General features: G+C 44.0%; 8 protein-coding genes across 19 annotated transcripts; 4 read left to right on the forward strand and 4 right to left on the reverse strand.

The window, feature by feature from the left end:
• The first annotated feature begins 3 nt into the window (after positions 1–3).
• Positions 4–971, forward strand: LOC124208451 (larval cuticle protein 65Ag1-like). The gene is made up of 3 exons (XM_046606183.1): positions 4–148; positions 270–421; positions 505–971. The coding sequence occupies exons 1-3, from the start codon at positions 140–142 to the stop codon at positions 860–862; spliced, it is 519 nt and encodes a 172-aa protein (XP_046462139.1). The 5' UTR covers positions 4–139; the 3' UTR covers positions 863–971.
• Positions 972–3,469: 2,498 nt separating this feature from the next.
• On the reverse strand, positions 3,470–4,189 carry LOC124208454 (larval cuticle protein LCP-22-like). The gene is made up of 3 exons (XM_046606186.1): positions 4,086–4,189; positions 3,906–4,021; positions 3,470–3,843 (listed from the first exon to the last, which is right to left on the reverse strand). The coding sequence occupies exons 1-3, from the start codon at positions 4,092–4,094 to the stop codon at positions 3,588–3,590; spliced, it is 381 nt and encodes a 126-aa protein (XP_046462142.1). The 5' UTR covers positions 4,095–4,189; the 3' UTR covers positions 3,470–3,587.
• Positions 4,190–7,038: 2,849 nt separating this feature from the next.
• Positions 7,039–8,691, reverse strand: LOC124208447. Its single transcript, XM_046606176.1, has 2 exons — positions 8,339–8,691; positions 7,039–8,267 (listed from the first exon to the last, which is right to left on the reverse strand). The coding sequence occupies exon 2, from the start codon at positions 8,264–8,266 to the stop codon at positions 7,190–7,192; it is 1,077 nt and encodes a 358-aa protein (XP_046462132.1). The 5' UTR covers position 8,267; positions 8,339–8,691; the 3' UTR covers positions 7,039–7,189.
• Positions 8,692–10,708: 2,017 nt separating this feature from the next.
• Positions 10,709–11,994, forward strand: LOC124208452 (guided entry of tail-anchored proteins factor 1-like). The gene is made up of 3 exons (XM_046606184.1): positions 10,709–10,854; positions 11,233–11,466; positions 11,562–11,994. The coding sequence occupies exons 1-3, from the start codon at positions 10,786–10,788 to the stop codon at positions 11,739–11,741; spliced, it is 483 nt and encodes a 160-aa protein (XP_046462140.1). The 5' UTR covers positions 10,709–10,785; the 3' UTR covers positions 11,742–11,994.
• LOC124208449 (nuclear migration protein nudC-like) lies at positions 11,779–15,455 on the reverse strand. Its single transcript, XM_046606178.1, has 5 exons — positions 15,245–15,455; positions 15,094–15,171; positions 14,449–14,841; positions 12,022–12,419; positions 11,779–11,947 (listed from the first exon to the last, which is right to left on the reverse strand). The coding sequence occupies exons 1-5, from the start codon at positions 15,317–15,319 to the stop codon at positions 11,896–11,898; spliced, it is 996 nt and encodes a 331-aa protein (XP_046462134.1). The 5' UTR covers positions 15,320–15,455; the 3' UTR covers positions 11,779–11,895.
• On the forward strand, positions 12,628–15,077 carry LOC124208453. Its single transcript, XM_046606185.1, has 3 exons — positions 12,628–12,865; positions 14,042–14,351; positions 14,416–15,077. The coding sequence occupies exons 1-3, from the start codon at positions 12,782–12,784 to the stop codon at positions 14,439–14,441; spliced, it is 420 nt and encodes a 139-aa protein (XP_046462141.1). The 5' UTR covers positions 12,628–12,781; the 3' UTR covers positions 14,442–15,077.
• A 149-nt stretch (positions 15,456–15,604) lies between the features above and the next one.
• Positions 15,605–18,585, forward strand: LOC124208445 (TGF-beta-activated kinase 1 and MAP3K7-binding protein 2-like). Of its 8 annotated transcripts, XR_006880437.1 has the most exons (8): positions 15,613–15,916; positions 15,984–16,113; positions 16,171–16,648; positions 16,756–17,141; positions 17,211–17,577; positions 17,676–17,689; positions 17,800–17,877; positions 18,078–18,105. XR_006880437.1 is itself a non-coding variant. In XM_046606169.1 (7 exons), the coding sequence occupies exons 2-7, from the start codon at positions 16,003–16,005 to the stop codon at positions 18,283–18,285; spliced, it is 1,752 nt and encodes a 583-aa protein (XP_046462125.1). In that variant the 5' UTR covers positions 15,613–15,916; positions 15,984–16,002; the 3' UTR covers positions 18,286–18,585. The 8 variants fall into 8 exon arrangements, 7 of the variants coding, with proteins under 7 accessions (XP_046462131.1, XP_046462125.1, XP_046462128.1 ...); XM_046606169.1 differs by having other exon boundaries at positions 17,676–17,877; positions 18,078–18,585; XM_046606172.1 differs by lacking the exon at positions 17,676–17,689 and having other exon boundaries at positions 17,797–17,877.
• A 62-nt stretch (positions 18,586–18,647) lies between these two features.
• On the reverse strand, positions 18,648–24,958 carry LOC124208444 (probable serine/threonine-protein kinase kinX). Of its 5 annotated transcripts, none has more exons than XM_046606167.1 (4): positions 24,505–24,915; positions 23,025–23,366; positions 21,544–22,473; positions 18,648–21,369 (listed from the first exon to the last, which is right to left on the reverse strand). In XM_046606167.1, the coding sequence occupies exons 1-4, from the start codon at positions 24,514–24,516 to the stop codon at positions 19,423–19,425; spliced, it is 3,231 nt and encodes a 1,076-aa protein (XP_046462123.1). In that variant the 5' UTR covers positions 24,517–24,915; the 3' UTR covers positions 18,648–19,422. The 5 variants fall into 5 exon arrangements, with proteins under 5 accessions (XP_046462123.1, XP_046462119.1, XP_046462124.1 ...); XM_046606168.1 differs by having other exon boundaries at positions 19,422–19,701; positions 19,909–22,473; XM_046606166.1 differs by having other exon boundaries at positions 19,422–19,773; positions 19,909–22,473.
• Between the last annotated feature and the right edge of the window lie 350 nt (positions 24,959–25,308).

Here is a 25,308-nt window from a genome sequence, read left to right on the forward strand (position 1 = left end):
GAAACAGAACCCTCGGGTGATGAACTCGATCTGAATAAGTCAAGTTTAGAATGTGCGTCAGGACAATAACCAACGGTATAAAAAGCGACAAACTTTGTGAAAATGATATCAGTTACTCGAAGCTAATCAACAAACAAACATGAAATTGGTAAGCTCCTTTGGCAACTTAAAATCTGCACAACAGTTTGGTACTAGATTAACCAAAACGTAACCATGTGAAATTCGATCCTTACATAATGTCACTACTATTATTCAAACTACTATCGCAGTTCGTCATCGCCGCTGTCTTGGCCGTCGCCGCCGCCGCTCCTTCGAGTTACGCAACGTACGAGAAGACGTACGAGAAGGACTACAAATATCCCGAGATTACCGTCACCAGCCAATCGGACGAGCGCAACTTGGACGGCAGCAGCAAGTGGAGGTACGTCCAATTTCTTTTTCCTTTTTGAATTAATTAATTGGCGACTAATAAAATATGAAATGAAAATGAAAATTAAAAAACAGCTACGCCCAGTCGGACTACACGACCCGCGATGAGACCCAGGAGCAGAAAAAATTCGTCGTGACCACCGTCGATGATTACGGCAAAGAATACACCGAGGAGGTTTACGGAAATACCAACAAGGGATCTTCCTACTGGGTCTCCCCTGAAGGCGAGAAATTCACTTTGACCTGGGCCGCTGATAACGCCGGATTCCAGCCCAAGGGTGACCACTTGCCCGTCGCTCCCGTCCACGTCTACGAGCTCCCGGTGGCTCCCGTTCACGAGTACGTCCTGCCCGTCGCCCCCGTCCACGAATACGAACTCCCCGTCGCTCCCGTCCACATTCCATTCAACGGAAAGGGATACAAGATCTACTAAATATTTAATTTAATTTGCTAAATAATTCTAAATTATTTGTAATGTCTTGTGCTGTGTGGAATGATGAATCATGAACGATTGATGTAAATAAATACAACAGAAGATCTTATTCTATTGTGAGCCTATCGATACAAGAAATCTATTTTTGGAGTGAGCCTTGGGAAATTAAAGAGAGACACGATCGATTTTCACGTCAATAGCGCTGAGCGCTTAAGAGAAGAGATTTTCTAAAAATACACGGAACAAGTTGCCGCGGTCGATAACGCCATACGACGGACGGAAAAAATTACAATTACTTATTTGTTCTCTCTAAATTAATGTATAGCTGCATTTGTTGTGGGTGTAATTTTGTGGACAACCTGCAACATAATATCAGTGATTTCCTTGTCATTTCCAGCCGCCTGACGAAATGTATTTAAGGGCGCGCAATTGCTAAAACGTTCCAGTTCAGAACAGGAACAGCTATAGGAGGAAATGGAGTGCGGATGTATACGGTCGACTACGTGGAGTCCTAGTCGAACTGCCTACAGCATGGCTATACCTAACCTACATACTACTACGTATTCTTTACTTTATCGTCCGTCAATGCCGAAAAAGTTGCGTATCGATCTGGCAGCAACTTGGGCTGTTGGCGGCTGTTTGAACGCGGATAACTTTCTATGCGCCTCGTTCGTCTAGAAACTTTTAAATTTAAACAAAAAAGTAACTGTGTTACGGTGTCAGTTATTTGATTAGTGATATCATGTGATGACTTCGCAACATGTTAGTCGGAATTGGGACGGATCGACTTCATCGCAAATGGCGCCCTTGTTGGCTCCCCCCACCAATGTGCCCCGCTGGTTTTTCCTTGTACCCTATATAAGAGTTTGCTGTTGCGTCAAAGTTTTGGGCTCACGAGAATTTTCCATTTTGTCAAGCTTGGGGGAATCTTATGTAATAATTTAGTGTTTGGCTGCTCGTCTGTTACATTTACGGGTGTTTTCCCTTTCAGCTCCAGACAAAAGTTTGGCCATCAAAAGTCTGATTGAATTTGCGCGACGCGAAGTTTATGTTCGATTCGCCGTCTGTAAGTTCTGACAAGACGCCGCGGAATGATTTAGCTCGTTTTGTTTATACACGACAGAGTACAGACAACTTGGGTTACATCTACTGAAAGGGAAGTTGTCCACTTTCGCTGAGACTTTTTCTTTACGGAATTCTCGGTCGCTGTTTGGGTACGAATAGGAGGTTCTTGGCGGGACGACAAGAAATGCGAAATCCGGGTTGTATATGAGCTAAACAAGGCTATCGGCAGCTGGCAAAGTCTGTTGTCTATTGAGAAACGTTACTTTCGTGCAGAATGTCCATATCCTTCGATTTGAACAACTGAGAAACCCACGCAGAGATAATCAACACAAAATGGTGAAGTTTTGAAGTGAAATCTCTTTCTTTTCACTTGTTTTCAGCTGATTCAAGCCCATCTTAACCTGCCATACACACTCAAGGATTGCAAAATACCGATACCTCCCCTTCCTATGCTATCGGTCATTTTTTCGGGAATTAAAAAAAAAGTTCTTTCCCCTTTGGATCCGACCAATTACAACTAAAAAATTGTCCTATTGAGACTCTACGCAGCGATCGCAATGTTTCGTGAATTTGAGATTCTGTTTCTTACAAACAGAAATGTACAAAATAAAATCTCAGCCAACTTGCCCCACCTATAAGGGATAAGTTGCCAGGATGTGTGTGGATTAATTTGGCTTGTGGTGTGTTATTGTTTCTCACATGACTATATCTGAGGGTGACACGATCAGGAAAATTAATTACAGGGGAGGGTTTGATTGCCTAGCTTCTAGTATGGTCTCATCACACGATTTTTCTTATACTAGTTTTTTGTTTAACATTGAAAACATTTACTTGATTATTTTGGGTGTTGCATGTGCCAGCAATTGAAGACGTCAGTCAGAACACTTGGCTGAAAACGTTCATATGAAATGGACTCTGGTTAAACAAATTCCAAATTAAGTTCACTTGATATATCTAGTACAGAACATCATCAATGTTAAATCTAATACCATTTCAGCTGTAGTAAACAATAGCAAGTTAAGTCTCTGTAGATTTCATTTTCAGCCCCAGTCTTGATAGCAGCAGACTCTTTCCATTGAGGAGACCATTCTAGCACTTCTCATAACTTATTAGACACCTGCAAACAAAAGGATTTGTTTGATTGAATAACTTGAGTATTTCTGCAGCTTAAAAACTCAAAAGAACTTAAATCTAAGGCTTTTCTTCACAACTACATTGCACCGTAAGGACAGAACACTTTGAAACACTACTACACTAGCCATCAAGCAAAACGTCCTGCGATGCCAGGTAAAAGTTTAACACCGATTTTTGCATCAACTTTTGTTTGGTGCGTCGTATCTTTTTGAAAATTGGTGGGAACCGTATATTCATTTGAAAAAGGCTTTAATCATTTTTATTTCTAATAATCCTAAAGGGGTCCAACTAGGAAGTGTTTTCCTGCTTATAAACTTTTGACCGACTAATTTGAGTACACCTCCTGATTCCCCTCCTTGCACATTCCGGCCAATCAATCGACAAATAGTCTAACGCAACAAATCGCGATTTGGGTAAACATTTTTATATTTTGTCGTCGAATTTTGGATTGCGAAAGATAAAACGAAAATACTGTTGGCTCGTTATGTACATCCGGTAGTTGACAGGGGAAGTAATATCGAATGTTTTACAGAACTCCGGCAGCTTTAAGGTCGGCCAGCATCTTGACGACGTGCTCGGGCATGGGTGGAGGAGTGGGGAGGTGGTCGCCGGTGGCCTGGAATCCGTTTTCATCGGCCACCCAATTGACGGTGAGGACGACGCCGTCGGGAGTCGTGAACGAGTAGGAGCCCTTGGACACGGTCCCGATATCCTCCGGTTTGGGTCCAACTTGTTTCTGGTTGCCACTCTCAGACACTTTGGTGCCATCGGCAGACTCGAAACTGATTTTGACACATTTTTAAAATTATTAATTGACATTAGGATCTTAATAATATCAACTTACTCGAATGAGTAGCTGCCGTCGGCGTTCATTTCGCTGTTGGATGACACAATTTCGATGGGCTTTTTATCTCCTTGAGGTGCGGCGAGGGCCACGGCCAAGAAAGCGAGAGCGACGATCTGATATTATCAAATTTAATTATTATTTGAATTAAATAATATTAAATAAAGAAAAGAAACTTACGAATTTCATTTTTGTTGTTTTTGTGTTGTTCTGAGCTGCTCTGCTGAAGACAGTTGAGAGAATTGTGTGAAGAATATTCTGAAACTGCCCATCTTTTATATTTTGCAAGCGCGTGAAAACGAATGGAAAAGAATAAGACCTTCGTTGTGGAAAACCTTCTCTTCGTCTTCAGCTGGAGGCGTCATATCATGTGAATAAGATGAGCGAAAGGAGAAATTGGCAGCCAAATCCACTGGAGTGTTTCCACTCATAAACTTTTGATATTTGAAATAGGAAGACAGTGCTCACCTTCTTCTAGGAACTTGTTATAATTCCAAAGCTTTACCTTTCAGGGTCTTCCACGTCATTTACACTATGACGTAGTAATTTATAGTCCTGTGCGGTCCGGTGTTAAAAACATGTGCGAATATATGATTCCTTTAAGATTTCGCCAATCTGGAATGGGGTAATTCTAAGGCCACTTTGAAAATAACTAGAGAAGTCTGACAAAGAAATGGAGCTCATCAGTGTTCATGCTAAACACTAGCTCTTTTTTCTTTAATAATAGGCCATGCCAGTTTCAGTTTAAATGTTAATTATAACGCAGAAATGAACCAGCACAGTCTAGGCAGAATCGCATTTAAAGAAGAAGCGACAAATGCTTACGCGTGATGGGCGTGAGAAACGAAGGTTACGTGCCACAGCGAAAGCCTCAGCATCATATTTGGCATTGAGTATAGTAGAAAGAGATTTCCCAAAACTCGCTTGTTAACCAACGAAGGAGGGCAGATATTAGGGGAAAGTTGGACATGTTTTTTCGCCTATTTCGAATCGAAACTAGAATGTCGTTTTTAAAAAACAGTCGCGTGACTCCGACTTAATTCGGAGTATACCGAGGACTGAAAAGTGTCAATAGGACAATACCAAATCTCAGCAGTTCTCAATTCTGAGAACTAAATCAAAGGCGTCTGTTCTGTCTAGATCTAAAGCGCGACACATATGTTTCATTCGGTTTCATTCGACATTTCAGGAGAAAAGGAGAATGGGTTCGACGTTGGACAGAATCTGGAACTAATCTTATGCGACATTTCTTACCTAGTTTACCTACACATGTCAATATTTGACCGGTATCCCGAAAACCCGACAACTGTTAAACAGTTATAAAAATATAAGCTTTACATATTTGTTTATAGCAGGGGGCACCCGGGTTTGAACCGGAGACCGACCGATCTGCAGTCGGATGCTCTTCCACTGAGCTATACCCCCGATATTTCACAAAATTAAACAAAAAATAAGATACCCGATAATGCCGAATTGCAAAAGATGATTCCGCACGCCAAATCGATTTTCTTTTCTGTGTCGAAACGGTTAGTTGAAGGCCAACAAAAGAAGACCGTGGAGTGTGCCAACAAAGACGACGAGTATATTGCAACAAATGAAATCGATGCTCGATGATTGCGTGGGCGATAAACATAACAAAAAAAGGACAGGGTTTAATCCCAAGCAGGAAAATGTTTGCAGCGATGACGACAGTGCTGGCGAATAATCGAAAATGGCCGCGGTATAACGTTGAAACACACCGATGAGACAGAAGATAAGTTCCAAGTTACAGGGGGGGATTCAGAACAACCGGATTATATATGTACGCTCCATCGTTTTGATGGAGGACCATATGTTATCCTTCTGATATTTCCGGCGCTAATTGTTCATTTTTGAATGAGCAGTAAAGTAATAGCGAATTATTATTTCCAAGGAATTATTATAGACCAATGAATCAATCTTACCTTCGGCTATTAGGGAGATGGAAGTGATGGTCGAAAATTTCGACTTCTTTTGAAATATCCTGAATATTACGCTGATTGCGACGCCCAACTAATTTATGCATTAGTCGGCCCGTCTCATCAACTCTCATGTCTTGCGCAATAACATCCAGCAGAGCCCAACATAATTTGATCATCTTGATATACACCCGGCTGATGCTGGTTGACACACGAGACATTAATTGGACATTAATGGCGCTGCTAACTGGGCACAATGTCCGCCATCAATGTTTCAGATGTTTTCCACCGTATTAAATGATAAAAAATTATTATACTCGACATATCTTTTTGTTTAAAATTCTGCCGCGGTCGATATAATAGGAGCACCGTGAATAATAGAAAGGCGGGGAAGTGCAAAGTCCGCGATATGCAACAGACACACATGATGGGCTGGTTGCTTGACATTTGGATTAAAACTGCCAACATCAATGGAGAGATGTAATCACAAAGGCGGGTTTCCTTTGACAAAGTTCGTATACGCTGCGACTATTAAGAGTTGCGTTGTCATGGCAATCGTGCAATTATAACGGGACAGACAGACAGGACCAGCATGCACGCCTCGTTTGTTGTTGCAAAATTTTATCTTGGATCTATTTTTTAAAAGTGGGACGTCATTTATCTTTTGTCGCTGTAAAATACCACAAGAAATTCGATCGATAAAAATATACTTGGCCATCATTCACGTTCTTTTCTCCGAGTGAAATTAATGGGTTGAAAACAACGTGAAATTGAAGCGAGTTCCGACCTCGTACACCGGAAACAGTATAGACAAAACAATAATGGTTTATTTAGGTTCAACTAATATTCTGAGAAGTTCCTTCTTAATAGTGAGCGCGTTGCTAAGCGACGCCTGCTGTGGTAATCTGAGACGCCCGGTCCAATCATCTGAATTATAGGAAGACTTTCCTTGTCAAAGTATACTCAACTATTTTTGTAAAACTTGATTGATGTACACGTGCGGAAGGGTCCGCTGCCGGAAATTAAACGAGCCTTATATACAAATGTCGCCAGGCAATAGCTTATCGACTCGAATAATATACAAGCGCTGAGACTGCGTGTAGAAACTGTGGGAGCCGACAACAACAACGTTTGACTTATATTCTTTAGACTTTCACCCGAAATCAATTTGTAATATTATTCCGATTTTAAGTGCGCTGGCGGGTATATAGTTTCGTATATTTTGAAACAATATCATTTACTTATAAATAATACAAATCCATTAAAACATTAATAAAATAATAACACATGAATAAAGAGTCGAATAATTCACAGAAATACAAACACGGACGTATTACGTAACATCAATCACTTCCGGGCACACATTCGACACGTCAATAACGCCTTCAACAATTCCCCGTTGCGCATGAGAAATATCAATGGGCTATAGACGGCGTTAATTAAGCCCATTTCAATCAAGTAGGGCGACAACCAGTTGAAATTGCTGCACTCGGATTGGCTGATGAGCCGACACATTGAAAATAGGCAAATGAAGATGACGTAAGGGCAGACGATGACGACCAGCGAAGTGACGCCGAAAATCAACGTCAGCGTCGTCTCCATTTCGATTTGACTCAATTTGCGCCTGTCGACGTGAATGGACATGGGCCTGATGACAGTCGAGGAATTTTCATTGTTGGTCACGCTGCTGGTCGACGCCCTCACGCACCTCCAATCGTTTTCGATTGGCGCCAATTCGATCGATTCGAAATTGTTTCGGCTCAACGAATGATCTTCGGGCGGATGGAGGGTCCGGCACTGGCGGAGTAGAACCTTGGTCTTCCGGTAGACGACGAAATTCAACGCCGTGCAGGAGACGAACAGGACGGCCAGGATGGCCAGTAGGATTTTAACGCGGACCAGCCACATGACGCAACGGAGCGGAACCAATCGGAAGATGTAGACGAATTTGAGTAGAAACGCCAGTAAAATTGAACTGAAACAAACGACGCAAGAGGCCAAACAGACGGTCATCTTCTCCCGGTGGAGCAGCGGGTACTTGATGGCCACGAATCGGTCGGCCAGGGCCAGCAACATGTTCCAGAGCAGCAGGAAATGAGGCAGAGGAATGACGGCAACGTAGGCCAGACACAGGGACTCGAGCGGAAGCAATCCCCAGTAAATCAATTCGATAATGGGCGTGATGAAAAATGACAGGTAAGAGAAAATGATGCCCAGGAGGAAAATGTTCCTGGGCTTCATGTGCAAACGGCGGTGGCGGATGATGGTGACGGCGATGGACACGTTCAAAGGTATGCCGATGATGCAACAAACGAATTTCAAAGTGATTAAAATGTCGTCTCGGATGTCGATGGGGTTGTACACCTGGCCGTATTGGTCCAGGACAATGTCATGTTGAAGAGTTTCCAGGCTGCTGTTGTTCATCCTGAATAGAAATTGGAATTATTGGAATTATTTTATAGATAGTATAAAGTTTTACCTGTTGGAGATTTATACCTGCATATGTTGTTTGTCGTAGAGCTCCTCTTCTTTGCGTGGGAATCAACTTGTGAGTCCTTGTTTTGGAAATATGGCCCAACTTATACAGACGCTCATCTTTATGCCCAGGTGAGATTTTGCGCAGTTGTAAGCAAAAGTCTATTTATTCAAAATGCCAGGCCCTACACACCTGGTCCGTGTGGACTGGGAGGAGAGAAAACTATGATCGATAAGAATTGTATTATACGTTGGCAACGGTGAAGAAACTTATTTCCTGCGGAAGGGACTGGACTTTCTGAATATAAGACGAAACTGATCCGGCTCATTAGTGAGCTACTTCCGTAGAAACGAGTCAACTTCTAATATATTACCTGAGAAACGTCACATGAGAAAAATGAAAACTAATTATGCCGTTTGATTAAGAAGAGACAAAGACTAATATAGTCACTACTATTCAGCTATTTCAGCAGAAATGGAAAACTGGATTAAACAAAAATGTCTGGCGTAATTATATCTGACGAGATGGTAGCATATATTACTGAGCTCGTTGCCTAGGTGACGTTGTTAAAAGAGGAACCTCTGGACAAAATTAAAGTTGTTTTAAATTTACACAATTATCTTAAAAAAACAGATTTAAATGAATTTAAAAATCTCGTCGAAATAACTTCAACTCTCAAGGCCACCGTGTTTGCACAGGCTCACCTCTCCACAACACATTTTTCCGTTGGATCCATTCTGCCATGAATATTGAAGTGCTAAATTTTTGAAACGCTCTCCACACACGCCTACCTGACTCCTACGCGAATCACATTCAAATTTCCCGCGCCATCCGATTTCCCCCCCCAAAAAACCCAGGAAGCTGCACTTAACGTTATTGTCATCCAAACGCGTGTGGAGAGATGTGAGTGGCCCAGCAACAGCATCAGAGTCTTTGCTATTCGAATATTTCAGTATATATACATTTGGGTAATAACAGACAGATTGTTTGAATAATAGAGAAGGCTTTCACGCGGCTCCCGAACGCGGCTTTACACTCTCAGGGCCATCACATCTGTATAGAATTCTGGGAGCTCCCACCAAATTTTCCTTGGAAAATTTACGACAATCGGCCGATATTTCTATTCTTATTCTCTGTCTATTCAGATGAGATTCGTATGCTCACGATAGAATTGTGAAGAACCTGCCGATCGCACGATAAAGCTGCCGCCGTGACGGGTCAATGAACTTTGTTGGTTGCTCAACCACTCGGCGACTCGACGAATAGATTTGAAATCAATAAGGAGTACTATACAGGTTATAAGAAATAAATGATTATTTCTAGAGAATAGAGAATCGAACTCATTGTCATTCCCGTCACAGTTGAATCGTTCCGAGATTTGGCTGGCGAGTTTCCAATCAATTCGTGAAAGAAACCGTTCACGTCGCCCGTTCGTCGTCGAGATATGTCGCAACACGGTTGTGCACTCGCCGGTGCAATGCACTTAATATAAAATAAGAAAAATCGACCAGATGTGATTCTCTCACAGTCTGGGATGATGTTGGAAAAGAGATATACATGCGGATGGTACGAAACGAATTATTACGAAGGTTCTATACTTCTTGTTGAAGAAGAGCTATAACACTAATGTGTCGAAAAAGGGAAGAAGATTGCGCCACTCTGCTAGAATTTCAAAATGATACCCTGAAAAGTAAAGAAGACGAAAGGGAAAAAGATTACCGAACATTGCGCAATAAAATTTGAGGGAAAAAATGTAATGAAAGTAACAAACAAATTTTATCAAATTAAAACAAAACAGGTATAAACAAAAGCTTATAGTTCCACCAATTGCCACAGGATCGCTTCTGGTGGCGGAAGCTGTTTTTACCTGTAGGGAAGACCCGACGTAGTGGGAATAATTTTACGAGTTGCACGGCTTCATAGGTAAGTAAAAAAATAAATATAGTGACTAATACATTTGCAGTACAGTGGAAATAAACGATAGAGGAAAACAGATTTACTGCGTGAGGTTGCGTGGTAAATTCTTCGTTGGAATGTTAAAAGATTTATAATCGTTATTTGAGTTCCTTCTGTGTGCGTATATTCCGAAAGGATAAATAGTTGGTTTGAGAAACAACAGTTCGACTATAATAGCTTGTTTAAGAGTAGGAAGAGGTACGAGTCAATTCAGGTTCGTGACTGTGCAAGCAATATCGTATTTATATATGGTTTGGTAAGTGTGACTCCCACCACGGAAGAACCTATGGGTCGAATCTTTTCCAAGCTAAATAACTGAGTTATAGTATTGCACTATCGCAAATGATTACACTGCTGTTCAAATCACGCCATAGAAACTATAATTCTCATTTAATTTCATTTAATTTTGAATTTTCCCGGTGAAAAATCGATTAACAAAAATAATCGATGTGTAGCAGACGACGTCAAGTTGACGTTTTTCTTTTCGGCGTCTCGAGTTTGTTTTTCAAAGATGTTTACTTTTTGGATGATTGCTGTATTTATTTTGATTGGATCACTGTTACCAAGTATTGTGAAATGGGTGAGTACAATTTCTCGTCTCTGTGATACTCGATTCTTAATTCAATATTCAGTTAGAGTAAAATAGTTTGGAAGTTAGAAAACTTGCTGCTAGAAATCAATATTCGAGTTCAATATTGGAAATATGTCCTTAAACCTTAAAGCTTTAACCCTATCATTGTTTAATGTATATTTCTATTCTGATAAAAATATCTGAATAAATTAATCTTGGTGTGTGAAAGTTTAGACACTTCACAATACCGTCAGAATGTTGAATTAAAATTGAGGTCTCAAAGTGTGCTCTAATCAAGATAAAAGTGGTTGTTGTGCAAAAAGTAGTGTGACTGATGACACTTGACTCGACTGTTGATTACACGAGATTTTCTTTCTTTTTTTATAGGGAACACACTTTGTATTCAAGGTTAGTGATGAGGAAAAGAAGATTCGTGAAGAATTCAGAGGACTCAGGAAAGAGCTGACTGGCATCTCAGCCGTGGACGAATTCGCACGTTACGCCCGAATCCAGCGGAAAATGAACAAACTAGACGAACAGATTCAATCCCTTGGACAATCGAGGATGGACGGCAGGGAGTCTGTCCGATGGAAACTAACCAAAGCCATCCAAGTTGTCAATGTAATGTGATATGTTTTTTTTTCTTTCAACTCAAATGTCATTGAACTTTGGTTACTCAACCCCTCCTGAATTCTTCCTTTTACCATATCTGACAGGGTGCCGTCCTAGTCTACCTGGCTGTCACTCAACGCTACGAACCAGTTCTGACTGGACTCCCCGACTGGTTCTGGCCTTTGAATCTCTTGCTCAGCTACCCAACCGGGATCGAAGGAGCCCTCAGCATTGTATTCTGGTTATTTATATGCAACAACGCCTGTCGGGCACTCATCAAATAAAAACATACACACGTGGTGAACAAACAAAAAAAAAAAATTGGTTTCGAATTGTATTCTTGGAAGAAATAAGAAGGAAAGTTAATTAGCAATTCTTTGTTGTGTAGAAATGGAAATTTGTTTTTTTAAGAACTCGTAAAACAATTCTTGATATCGCTCAGGAAAACTTGCACTTGCTGAAATCCATTTCGGGGTGTTGTTCCATGAACCTGTGATGAAAATAATTTGGTTTAGAATATAACACAACTATTATTATTATTATGATTATTATTAAAAGACCCACTTTTTCATCATATCTTGTTTCTTTTGTTCTTCGGATGTCGGCAGCCCCATTTCCTTCTGACGCTGGTCGTACATCATCTTCTCGACTAACCCCCGCGTCTCTCCGTCCAGGTCGGACAGCTTCGACGGTTCGGGATTGATCTTTTTGGTGTTGATCTCCGGATCGGACAAGACCAGCCGGCTCCACCACTCCATCTTGTTCACCTTCTCCAGCGTGATGAGCAACGTGAGCTTGTCTTCAATCAGCCACGTTGATTCCTCAATCTTGACGTCGTGCAAGAGTCGATCGTCGACGACGGCCGGCAGTTGATTCTTGATGCCGGCCTTGAGATGATTCTTCTGGATGTCGACCGTCAAGTCGCGGGAACGAAGTCCGGCCTTGGGCAACGGGATCCGCACCTGTACAACAACAACAAAATCAAAAAACAAAAAAAGGTTGAATCATTTTTTTGGTTTAACTTAATCAACTTTTCAATGACCCCCCTTAGGCGCTGCAGACAGTTTTAGAAGATTATACTGTATAGGGTGTTGTACCTGTTGGGAGGGACTGGTGTGGCGAAGGGGGAATATAAGAGAAGTAAAAAGCAAGAGTGGAAGAAGAAGGAGGAGGAGCAGAGCAAAGAAGAGAGGGGGGTTTGGTCCGTTTGGAAGGAGAGGTCGTGGATCAGTTATGCCGAGAGAGTCCACCTTTCCAGTCGCCTTTTTTCCGCCAAAGTCAGATATAACACACGGCCAACACAACCAGGAAATTCAAGTGAAAAATGACGTTCAACGGGAATTGGAGTCAAACAAGGAAATTCTTCCCGCAAATCCCCCAAGTTCACCAGTACCACTACCAGGAGCAGGTCAGTCTCAGTTGAATTTTTAACAATTCCCACCTTTTCAAATCAAATCAGGTACGTTGATTCTCAATTAGATTTCCAAGAGAAATGCGATATGGTTGAAATTGACGGAATGTCAAGGTCGGAGAAGATTGCCGGGGTTAACGTTCTGGTTATAGCTACTAAATACCCAACGACTAAGCTTACTCTCTGTTGCCTGCGTTGTCAACACACATGTCATGTAGTCCCGTGATGCCATTATACAAAGGTGGGAAATGGAAGAGGTAAACGACCTCACCCTTGACCTTGACTCTGTCCGCGATAAAGAAAACCAGTTCCTCTTAGCTGCTGCTGCTGGTGTAGTAAGTATAGACGGAAAACCCTCTGCCTACGTTGTTTAACCACCGAATTCAGACCCGTTATCTTCTGCCCTTTTCGGAGGGGAAAGAGAATAGTGTAGTAGTATTTTTCCAAAAACCAAGGCAGGAGTGGGAAGGTTGTTGGGAACGAAACCAACGAAAGTAAAAACATGTGGGAAACACACAAACAAGACAGAAAAAAAGTTCAGTTACTTTTGGGAACCTTTTAGAGTTTTATTTTGCGCACTTTTGACCTTCTGCAAATGTCCTCTGAGAAAGGGACAGATGGCCGTCATCACGACGTCCAACAATCAAACAAAATGAGGAATTTTGTCCGACTGGTGTATAATAAAGAAAGGTACCGGGTGTAGGCGAGGGGAATTTCCGCGCAACACAAAAGAAAAAAAAAAAGTTCTTTTCTTTTTTCTTTTCGTGAGATCCGGAATTCCACAGACCAGTTGCTATCCTGTTTGGCGCGTCAAAGATAAAACCAGTCGGCTGGTACGGAGACGCACACCCTACACACACAGCTAGGAGGATTGTAGAGAGCTAGGTAGTACATAGACTCGCCCCGAGGGGCCCACATAAATACAAAATGCTTTACAATAGATTTAGAAACAAAAAATCTCTTCTTCCTATGCGCTTATTTCTGGTTTTTTCCCTTCATACGGTTAATTCTGTGTTTGCGATACAACAAAACAACAACCTTGAACCTTCTGGCTGTATCTATCATTGTGGGGGATCAACGAAACGACGGCGCCTGTCCTTCGTCTTCATTTCAGGGCGAAAAAAAGAAAGAAATTCCTGGTAACTTATTTTTTTCCTGACATTGAAACTACAGGGGACGCTTCACATCCCACGGCCTGTTCTCACCGTCATCCAGGTGCCCGAGGAAGAGAGTAGCGTGCACAACAGCATGAGCCTGCCACCCACACCGCCTTCGTCAACGTCCAGCAGCAACGAGCTGACCATGTCCGTTACGGGGAGTTTCGGTTACGACCGGTGCGACACCCCGACGAGATTCACCTTACTGGGAGAGTCGGGCGTTATCGTCCGCACTCACAGAACGACACCCACCACTTGTCAATTGTCTATGACATTTTGCACTTTGGCACTCTTGGCCTTGGTAGGAATGATTGTCTACATGGAAGGTAAAGTGTTAATAACCCTTAGTGGTCAGAGTTTCTAAAATAATTTTTCCCCTTCTCGTTATAGTTTACATGAATGGCAGCCAAGTTTAGGACTTACCTCAATGTCTGAGAGGGTTTGAGTCCATCGGTAGTTTGGCAAATCACATCCATTGCCGGCATTGGGTTTGAGCTTGCCAGCATCCTGTGGATCTTCCTCTTCGTCCTTTTTGCTGGTGCTGTCGACTTCCTTGGAGGCTACTTTGGCTACTTCGTTAGACGATTCCTCTTGCTTCTTCTTTTGCTGCTCCACCATCTCGGCAGCTTCTTCATCCGTCAGTTCTTTGATTTTCGGTTCGGCAGCTTCTTTCTTTTGCTGCTCCTCCAGTTGTTGTTTCAACTCCTTTTCCCGGCGTTCCTTGATCTTCCTTTCACGCTCCTCGATCTCGGCCTTTTTCTTGGCTGTTTCCTGGTCGGCTTTGATCTTGTATTTGTTGAACTTTTCCATCAGCAACTGGAGCAACAAGGAAAGAGGTTAGTTCATCGTACAAAGAAAACAAAAACACACAAGCTTTTCGCAAGAGACCAAATCACACTATGTCACAATATAATCATTCTATTAATATTTATTCGCTCCATGTTTTCTCCCTCTACTCATAAACTTGTGTGACATGTTTTTCTTGAATTCTGTCAGTTTTCTCATGATTTGTTCCTCACGAAAAATATATTTTGGCCTAGTGCTACGTGAAATGTTGGTCGTTGTTACCTTTTCAGCTGCTTGAATTCCTGCACCAGTGTAAAAATCTGTTTTCCGACACAGGAAGCTGAAGAATGTGTCCAACAACTGCAAGTGTCATAAAAATAAAATGTAATATTTAATCAAAACAAACTAGGCATCGACAAAATTGCAAACTTACATCCTGAACACCGCCTTCATGTTGAGTTGCAATGGACAGCAAAATGCCATCAAACGCTTCTGATTTATCAGCCATTATTTTATTCGAATTAAAAAGTAGTTTCACGTGTTAAAAATTCCAGAATCTTCTGGCCAAATTCGGACAATAACGATTTCGAACAGCCGACGACGTAAGCAAAGTAAGCAAACACGCTGCCTAGAAACCAACAATGTTGCCGATGTAAAAATAAATAACATGATTAATAACGTTCTTATCGTGTAATTTACTTCAAATTTTTAATTTTAAATTATTAAAGGCAATTAAAAATGTATTCATATTGAGTAACATGTTAATAAATTATTTTGCTTAAAATTACACAGTGTTGTCGTTTGACCAAAACATGGCCGTAATGGTAGGAGATATTGGCGATCCTGAAATAAACACTGACGTGAGTTTTATGGGAATTTGAGAAGACCCGTTCCCCAACTCTGAACGGTCTCTCTTGAGGAATTTAAGCCTTTTATACGTTTTATCCCCCAAGCTAAATTGTTCGCCACCAATTAACTAATTGCGTTGAAATTGGTTATGGTTCAATAAGTCGATGAACCCTTGTAAGTTTTACGTTCGTCTACTATTGTTTATTCCCACCTACGCTTCGAACGTTAACGATGCTAGACATTAGTATCCTCGCAGGTACTTTGTCCTTTAAAACAATTGTTTCCATGTGTAGAAACATGCTCATTATCATTTGTTTGTTCAGATTGAATGGATCTCGGCCAATGATGGACCACACTGAGCTTACACAATTTGCTCTCAAACAACTTTTCTACCAGGTGAAACAAGGTTTCCCCGAAGTACCTGACGCAGTTGTCAATGACTGCATCAGAAAGGTAACATTGGGAAGTGTAATATTTTTCACCCGAGTTAACCCATGTGGTTTCGTGCAGGCTGGTTACAACAGACGAGCTGCAGAGGCCCTGCTGCAGAAAGAAGCCCCCAAGTATGGACGGTTTCCCCTCGTCAAGAAAATGCCTCAGGGTCCCCCCAAAAGCCTGTCGGCAGGGAATTCACCACTTGATGGTGGACACAAACCCCTCGTTGACTGCCTGACACCAACCAAAGTTCCTCCGCCACTGCCAGTCACTCCCCCAGTGGGTGCAGCTGCCTCTACCGGTCCTAGTCCACCGATCTACACGTCCCCACTCTACCGACCCGATATCGACTTGTCTCTGCCGCCTCCAGACCTCACTGGCGGACGAGGGGCCTCGTCCCAAGTCCAGGTCTTTTGCGATCAGCCGAGATCGTCCACGTCAGTCAACGTTATCCTGCAACCTGACACTGTTCCTTACGTCACCTACTCGTCGGCCTCGACGGACCACCACCGAGGGTTGCACTCTCAACTGAAAATCACAATCAGTCCTCAAGGTATTGATCCATTTCCTCTCTGATCACCAAAATTCAAATTGATTGTATTCTATATTTTCAACCCCCCCACTTTCTTGCCCCATTTGATTGACTCGACAAAACAACAGGAGGAACAGTTTCGGCCGTCCAGCGGTCAAACATACTCTCCCCATGGCACTACGGTGTGGGACCGACCCCGAATTCCGGCAGCATAAACTGTCTGCAGAGCCAACAGCAGCCTTCGATGTCTTCGGTTAGTCTACCGGACCAGGCGGAGCACATCAGGGAGCAATGCGAACGGCGGGAGTCTTTGCGTCGATCCCTGGCCGAGGATCGCCAACGGCTGACCTCGCTGAGCCAGAAAGTCGAACGCCTTCAAGAAGAATTGACCAAAGAGAAACAGCTCCTGGACACCAATAATCTACCCCGAAGAGAACCGATCCAGCAACCGCAGCAGCTACCACCTGCTGTCCGGTTCCCTCATTTCCCGCATCCAATCCAGCGCCAACAAGCCGTAAAAAATGAATTTTATCGATTTAAAATGAATCCTTTCTGATTTTCTTTGATTCCAAATGATTTCCAGGTTGTTGATTTGGAACATCTCAAAGGCGAAGTCCGCAATTTGGAACAGGAGTGCCAGCGGATGTGCCAAGAGCTGTTCACTCGACAGAGCGACAACAACATCCGGAATCCGCCTTCGACTCCGTCGACTCCTCACTCGGCCGGCACTCCAACTTTCCACAACGGGACTCCGCCTCCTCTGGTTGCCACCGTGACGGAGGAGGACGACGAGTCGGACGGCTGGAACTGCAGCCGTTGCACCTTCCAGAACCACCCGGCGCTGAGCAAGTGCGAGGAGTGCGATTCGCCTCGGCCGCCACCCGGCCAGCCGGGCCACTCGTCTTCTCCTTCGTCGTCGTCGCCCATCGTGACCTCTTCGACCCAACAAGGTGACCTACTGCCCGTCCAGGGCGATACTCATAATTCTACTTGTAGTCATATTGGTGATGATAATAATGTGGTGGGTTGCTTACTCGAATGGACGCAGCTGGAGCTGGCCAGGTTGTTGTTGTTGTGCTTTTATTGGCTTTGTCTGACCTTTTGCTTATTCTACCAATTTCTTGTCCTCTTTTTCCGGGTGTGGTGGTTGTGGCTTTCTCTATTCCCAGCAGGGGTGATGGCCGTCCGCAGCTTTATACCGTACAGTCGCAGGCCGGGAAACATTCACATCCACGTCCGTCACCGTCCGCGTAAATACCAAACCTCACCTCATTTTGGCTTGATTGGAAAAAATTCGTTTTTCAAACATTTTTTCCCGCCTTTTCGTTAGAAATTTTTTGAAATTGCCGCTTCTTTTTTTTTAAATTTTTATTTAAAAAAAGCTTAGAAAAATCACACACACACGCTATAGACTCGACTAACCGTAACCGTCAACTTCTTTCTGTTCCAGGAACGATCCAAGGGTGGGGTGTCTAAAACAAAACAAACAAAACACAAACAACGAAAATGTCAACTTTGGATTTTTTCTCATATCCGCCTGTTTTCGCTTCTTTCATGGATTTTATTTTTATTTTCTTTTTAATTTTTTTTTTTCTGGAAAAATTCCATCAGCCGCCATGTCGTCGGACGGTCTGGCCGCCCAATCACCAGTGAAATAATGCCCGAAAGGAAACGGTGATTTAAAAAAAAAACATGGGTGTGTGTTTTTTCTTTTTTTTTTTTTTAAATAATTTCGTTTTCAATCTCCTTCTTGTCTCCTAGAAAAGCAGCTCGTTCGAATATCATTTCTATTCAATGAATGAACATTATATATATAGCAAAATAATTATTTTCATTCATTTTTCACAGTCCTCTTGCGTCTGTCGCTCCCTATAGCCCGAATTTCGCCGTGTGTACATAAATTATAATGATATACTTATTATTGGTTCATTTTTCATATACAATCATCATCCGTCGAATCATTTTGCGTTCAACTCTCCGTTAGCTTTTTTGTTTTTTAAAAATTAAAATTGTTTAGAAATTTTTATGAATCCGGAACACAGTGTGTATTATAATAATTAACGATTAGTGAAAATCGAACGACATGTTAACATGAGGGGTTGGGGGTTGGGCGATAAGGTGGAGAAAAAAACGGGAGGCGGGGTTGCAATTCTCAAAAACACGCAATGGAACATTTTGGGAGGAAGAAAAAAAAGTAATTTTTAGAAACTTTTAAATAATAATAATAATTAAGAACGCCAGAAATGGTGTGCGGGAGAGAGAGAATGCGCTTGTTTGTTTGTTTTTTTTAAATAACCAATCACCGACAAATTTTGTTTTTTCGTCTCTTTTCACGCTGTGGGCGCGCGAACTTTCGACTGGGGATTTTTTGTTTTTTTAGTTTTTCTTTAAAAATCCCGTCCCAAAAAAAAGAAAATTTTTTCGCTGATTTTGTGTTCGTGAGCGTGAAACATGAAAAAAAACCGATCAAAAAGTTTAAATTCGATTTTCAAAAAATAACTTTAAGAGGGAGAACGAATTGCTGAAAATTTTTTTTAAAATTAAATCAATCATCAATGGAAAATCATCATCGAGACACTTGGATCAAAAAAATATTTTGGAGATTTTTATAAAAGGGCGTGGCTGGATGGCGTATTGTGGGTGTGGTCTCCAAAATATTTTTTCGAATTTTTTGATCGGATCAAAAAATGAAATTTGTTTTTTTTTCTTTGATCAAAGGCACTTTTTGTTTTATCGAGGGGGTGGGGGTTGATTAAAAGGGGGCGTGGCTTTTTTTTAAATTTTGTGTTAAAATTTTAAAATTTGATGATCCGGCGACCGAGGGATCTCAAACCGAATTTGGACTTTGTGCGGCTGTTGACTCGCGACTCGAAACGGGCCGAGGCTGGTTTCGGCTCGTCGGCGGAATCGGCGGATGTGACAACAACGGCGGAGGACTCTGATTGTTGTTGGCGCTTCTCTTCGGCGGCGGCGGCCAGCGCTTCCGGCGAGGCGTCGCTGACCAGGATGTACTCGACTTTGCAGTCGGTGCCCTTCTTGGTCTCATCGGCTGCTGCTACGACGGGTTCAGCAACCTTCTCCTGTTCGGCGGCGTCGACGGGTTCGGCAACTTTCTCGTCCTCAGCAGCAACGACGGGTTCGGCAACCTTCTCCTGCTCAGCAACAACGGGTTCAGCAACTTTCTCCTGTTCGACGACGGCGGGTTCAGCAACTTTCTCCTCCTCTGTGGCGACGACGGGTTCAGCAACCTTCTCCTGTTCTACGACGACGGGTTCGGCAACCTTCTCCTGCTCTACGACAGCGGGTTCAGCAACCTTATCCTCTTCGGTGGCGACGACGGGTTCGGCAACTTTCTCTTCTTCAGCAGCAACGGCGGGTTCAGCAACTTTCTCCTGCTCGACGACGGCGGGTTCGGCAACCTTTTCCTGTTCCTGTTCGGCAACAACGGCCGACTGTTCGATTTTCAAATCGTCGGCGATGGGCTGTTGGACTTTCTCGGTTTCGACGGCCTCGACTTGAGCGGGTTCCTCGACTTCAGTGGCCGTGACGCGGTCGGGGATGGCGATGACGGCGTCCGGCTTCAAGGAAACCTGTCCGTCTTGTTGGTGACCGACGGCCAAGCTGCCAGACGAGACGACAATCTCTTCGCGGTAGATCAACGGCTGCTCAACTGGAACTTTGATCTGAGAATCAGCCTGGGGCATCTGGACGGGCTGAGCCGACTGGACCAGCTCGACGCGGACCTTCTCGCTCGAGTTGTCCTCGGCAGAGTCGGTGACGGGCGGCTCGGGCTTTTCGGTCGAGTTGTCCTCCTTGGAATCGGTTTCCTTGGAGTTGTCCAGGAGAGTTGCCTGGACGGCGGCGGTGGCAGCAGCGTCTGGGACGGCCAGAACGGTTTCTTGCTGGTTGATGACTTTGCTGGGAGCCGGGACGTCGGATTGGATCCAGACTTCCGGTTTCTGCTGGATGGGAGTGTCTGGGCCAGCGTTCACCTGGACAAAGTCGCTTTCCGGTTGGAGCTGGACGGGCGGGGAGACTTCAATCCAGATCTCTTGTTGTCCGGCTGGTTTCTGTTGCTCTTCATCGGCAGCGACGGCTGGAACAACTTCCTGGGCGATTTCCTGGACGGCCTCAACGGCGACTTCTTGGGGCTTCTGGGCCTCGTCAGCAGCAACAACTGGGACCTCGGCGGCGACTTCTTGGGGTTTCTGGACCTCATCGGCAACGACGACAACTTCCTGGGCGACTTCCTGGACAGTTTCGACGGCAGCTTCTTGGGGTTTCTGTTCCTCATCGGCAACGACGGCTGGGACAGGCTCGGCAACTGGAACAACATCTTCCAGGGGTTTCTGTTCGGCTTCAACTGGAAGTGGGTCGACCTGGACGACATGTTCGACATGGGGGACCTGTTGTTCTTCATGGACGACCTCGGCGACGACTGGGACCATCTCGACGACTTGCTGCTGGGCCTCATCTTCAACAGCGACTGGAACAACTTCCTGGACGGCTTCTTTTTCAGTTTCTACGACTGGAACAACATCTTCCTGGGGTTTCTGCTCTTCAACTGCAACGACGGGCAGAGGATCGACCTGGACAGCATCTTCGACAACTGGAACCTGTTCTTCCTGGACAACTGGAGCGACGACTGGAACCACCAACTCGACGACTTGCTGCTGGGCCTCATCTTCAACAACGACTGGAACAACTTCCTGGACGGCTACCTTTTCAGTCTCGACAACTGGAACAACATCTTCGGCAGGTTTCTCCTCAGCAGCAACGAGTGGAAGTTCTTCCTGGACGACTGGAGCGACGACTGGAGCGACGACTGGAACCACCAACTGGGACGGCTTGGCCTCATCTTTAACAACGACTGGAACAGCTTCCTGGACGGCTTCTTTTTCGGCCTCGACGGCTGGGACAACATCTTCCTGGGGTTTCTGCTCTTCAACTGCAACGACGGGCAGGGGATCGACCTGGACGACATCTTCGACAACTGGGACCTGTTCTTCCTGGACAACTGGAGCGACGACTGGAACCATCTCGACGACTTGTTCATCAGCGACGACAGCAGCGACCGGTTCGGGCTCAGCGACGGGCTCGACGGCCGCGGCGGATTCCTCGACCTTGGCATCGGAAACTGGATCGACGGGCACGAATTCTACAACAGCCTCGGGCTGATCGGCTCCGAGAGAAACAACTGGAACCTGGACGATGTCGGACTCGACCGGAACGGGTTCAGCGACCGGAACTGGTTCGGCAACTGGAACTGGTTCAGCAGCGGTTTCTCCAACCTGGAAAGCAGTTACGGCAACCTGGACGGGCTCGACGACTTCCTGGACGTCCTCTTGGACGACTTCAACAACCTGGACCGGTTCTTCAACTTTGACGGGCTCCTCAATTTTGGCGGGTTCGGCGGCCAGGTCGGCGACGACAGCGACGGGCTGGATTTCGGCTTCCTGGACAACTTCCTGGACGGCGGCCATGGGCTTTGGCTTCTCATCGTGGACGAATCCTTCGGGGACCACCAAGGGGCTGAGCTCTGGCTGGACGAAATCCTGCTCGGTCTCCTGGGCAGATTCGAACTGGGCCTGGGCCTCGGCTCCGTAGAATCCGTCTTGACTGGCCGGTTCCTGGAGTTCGGGCTGTTGCTCGGGTTCCTTGACCTGCTCGTCGTTGGTAGTGGCGGGCACGAAGTTGCCGACCAACTTGGTCAGATCGAATTCCTCTTCCTGGTGCTGTTGCAGATCGTCATCGTGGTCCAGGACAAGGACGACAGGTTCATGATCCTTCAAATCTTGACCGGCGTTGGGCGCCACGACGGCGATAACGCCCTGAGGATTTGGCTTCTACCCATCCGCCCGGAATGATGATCAACCACCCCAACAAAAGAAGGTAGGAACAAACAAAAGAAATTACTTCCCCTGGACATTGTACAATCTTATACGATTATGGCTGCCAAAAAACACACGCCGGGGTGTTTCTTTTTATTTCATTTTGAAATGGAGTGGAATAATAATATAAGAAGATAAGCTCTTTCGTGGTAGTAGTAGATGTGCCGCAGGGCAATGTGTTGAAATGTCTACTGGGATAAAGAAACGAGTGGTGGTGGCCATTATTCCATTATTCCCAGCCACCTGTCTTTTTTACTTATTTTTTTGCGCTCCAGTTTTTTGACATATCCAAATAACCCTGACAGAATGTAAAGAGCCCCGGGCTATTGAAATGATTCCACGACGGACAAATAACCAAAATGCCATTGGCCCCGTTTGGTTTTTTTTTTTGGTTACCCCCACACACACACCCATTAACCGCATAACGTCATTTTTTACATTGCGCCCGTCACTGACACGAATCACTCAATTTGAATGGAAATGAATAAATTTTTTGGTTGTTTTACCGGTTGAGCTGATCCGAAACGGGTGAACGGATTCCACCTGGGAAATCCAAAGACTCCGGGGAAGGCGGCCGATTGGTAACCGAATGACCCCGGGTAGCGGTAGCCGGTCGGGCGGTAACTGTTGACGGGTTGGCGCCTGTTGTAGCCGGAATAGTAAGGGCTGCCGGAGTAGCCGCCGGAAGCCGATCCGTAAGGGCTGTAGTAGTCATCAGCCGAGTAACCGGCCGCTCCTCCGTAGTAGGCGGACGAGGGGTAGTAGCCAGACTGGGACGGGTAATATTGACGTTTGTTGTAAGGGGCGGCGTCCAGGACCACCAGGACAGTGGCCAACAGCACGGCAATCTTTTTATTAACCAAAACAAATATGCAAATTTTGACAATTTGATCAATTTTGGGGTTTTTCCGCCAGTCATTTCTGTTTGAATTTTGATTCGGGAAAATGTTTGGACACTGTGGCCCTGGGACGTTTTTATTTAATAAATGACGACATAGTCAGTGGCCCGGCAAAGGCCGTCATGCCCGTCAACTCGGAAATTGTATCGATAATTGTTTGAGTTAAGCAACTACGACGGCCTTGGGGGCTTTTCAAAAATTTAATATCATCACTTAAGTCTCTCTCTCTCATCTTGACGCTACCGGGCAAAATCATCAAAATGGTCGGATGAGCAATCGACTGTGACTCCGCACCATTTGCCGTTTTTCTTGTGGGTGGCTTGTATTTATTGCGCATTAACAAAAATATTTTTTAAAAATTCCCTTGACGCTTCTAGAAGCTCTTGGTGCGTGTCAAATCCTTCCGCATTTTTATTTTCTATTCTAAATCTTTCAATCAGATATTTTTCAAAAAAATGTCCGATTGGTCGATTGGCTTCCGGGAATGAAGTGAACAAGTCAATTGGAATTTTAGTCTTTTTTCTTCCTTTTTTGTGGCTCTAAACCGCATCAAATAACCGCCCAAATAAGGTGCTACCTTTTGTTGCTGGTCAATTCTTTTCGGTTCTTTTTTTTTTCCTGGAAACATTTTTGTGTGTCTTGTCCACACACACTGGCGCACCTTAAAAGGTGGGCGTTGAAAAGGACAGACAGATGGACCCGAAATTAAATCAAAGAGGAGGAGGAACCGGTTCAATGATATCTTCAATGAACTTTGGCGTTTCGTAACTGTTCATTTTTTTGTTTTGTGAATAGGGTCACACACGTATAGAGTTCTAAATTTAAATAGTTTTGCATAAACAGTTAGATTGGAGCTCAATGCAAAGTCTTTGACCGAAACTTAATTCATAAAGTCGCCAATTTCATTCCGATTCAATTACAATTTTTTTATATTCATTCAGATTACACCGATTTATAATTCCAAGATTTCGCTCTCAAATTAATTTCAACATTTTTCTCCGAAATAAAATTAAGTTTTAACGATTTTAAATTTTCCCACCAAAATTTCGAATTTGAGCGAATTAAAAAATTAAAATGTTGTACTTACAGCGAAACGCATGTTGATTTCTCTGCGGTTAAATCTTTTTGGAAGTTGGAATTCAAAACTTTTTCGAAGTCGAGTTTGAGAATAAATTACAAAAAGAAATGTCGATGGACTCTGGTAGAAGTGGAGGAAGGCGACTTGATTCCGGCTGGACTGATGAGCACCGACTGGCGGTTGGACGCTGTCGTTTCACAACTTTTGAAGGAAGTTTTCTTCTCTCTTTCTCTGTGACTGTGTCTTCCGGCTGTGACCTTGCACTTGCTGGGCAGAGCACTTCGTGAGTGGATGGGAAAAAATAAAGAAAACTTTTTATTCTATCGTCTGCCACCTGAGGGCGATTTTCTGGAGTGGAGAGAGAAGAAGACGAAGAAGAAGAAGGTGGAAGATGCACACACAACTTGTCCTACCAACAAACCAGCGGCTTTATACCCCCCCGCAACCGACCAGAGACCCAACTCACCTGGCCATCTAGGCTCCTCCCCTTGGACTTGGCTAAAGAACCTTGAAAGAATCTTCTTCTTCTTCTTCTAGAGCCTAAAAAGAAATTTATATACAAGGAGAATCAGCTGATAGTGCAATGTAACTTCCACGACAGGTAAAAGAATAAGAAAAAAGAAAAAAAGATGTTGTTTCACCACATTTCGACTCTAGCTAGCTAGCTCTTTTTTTGGGGATGTTGTTGTTGTTGTTGCTGTTGTTGGGGCTGGCCGGATATGGTCTTGAGAGGAGGGTTGTTGCTAAAGAACCTTAACCATCAATCCCGGTGTCTCTAGAAGAATCTATCGGAGAATGTTTCTTATTCTTTTG

The sequence above is a fragment of the Daphnia pulex genome, chromosome 12 (genome assembly GCF_021134715.1).
Source record: "Daphnia pulex isolate KAP4 chromosome 12, ASM2113471v1".
NCBI classification, from domain to species: Eukaryota; Metazoa; Arthropoda; class Branchiopoda; order Diplostraca; family Daphniidae; genus Daphnia; species Daphnia pulex.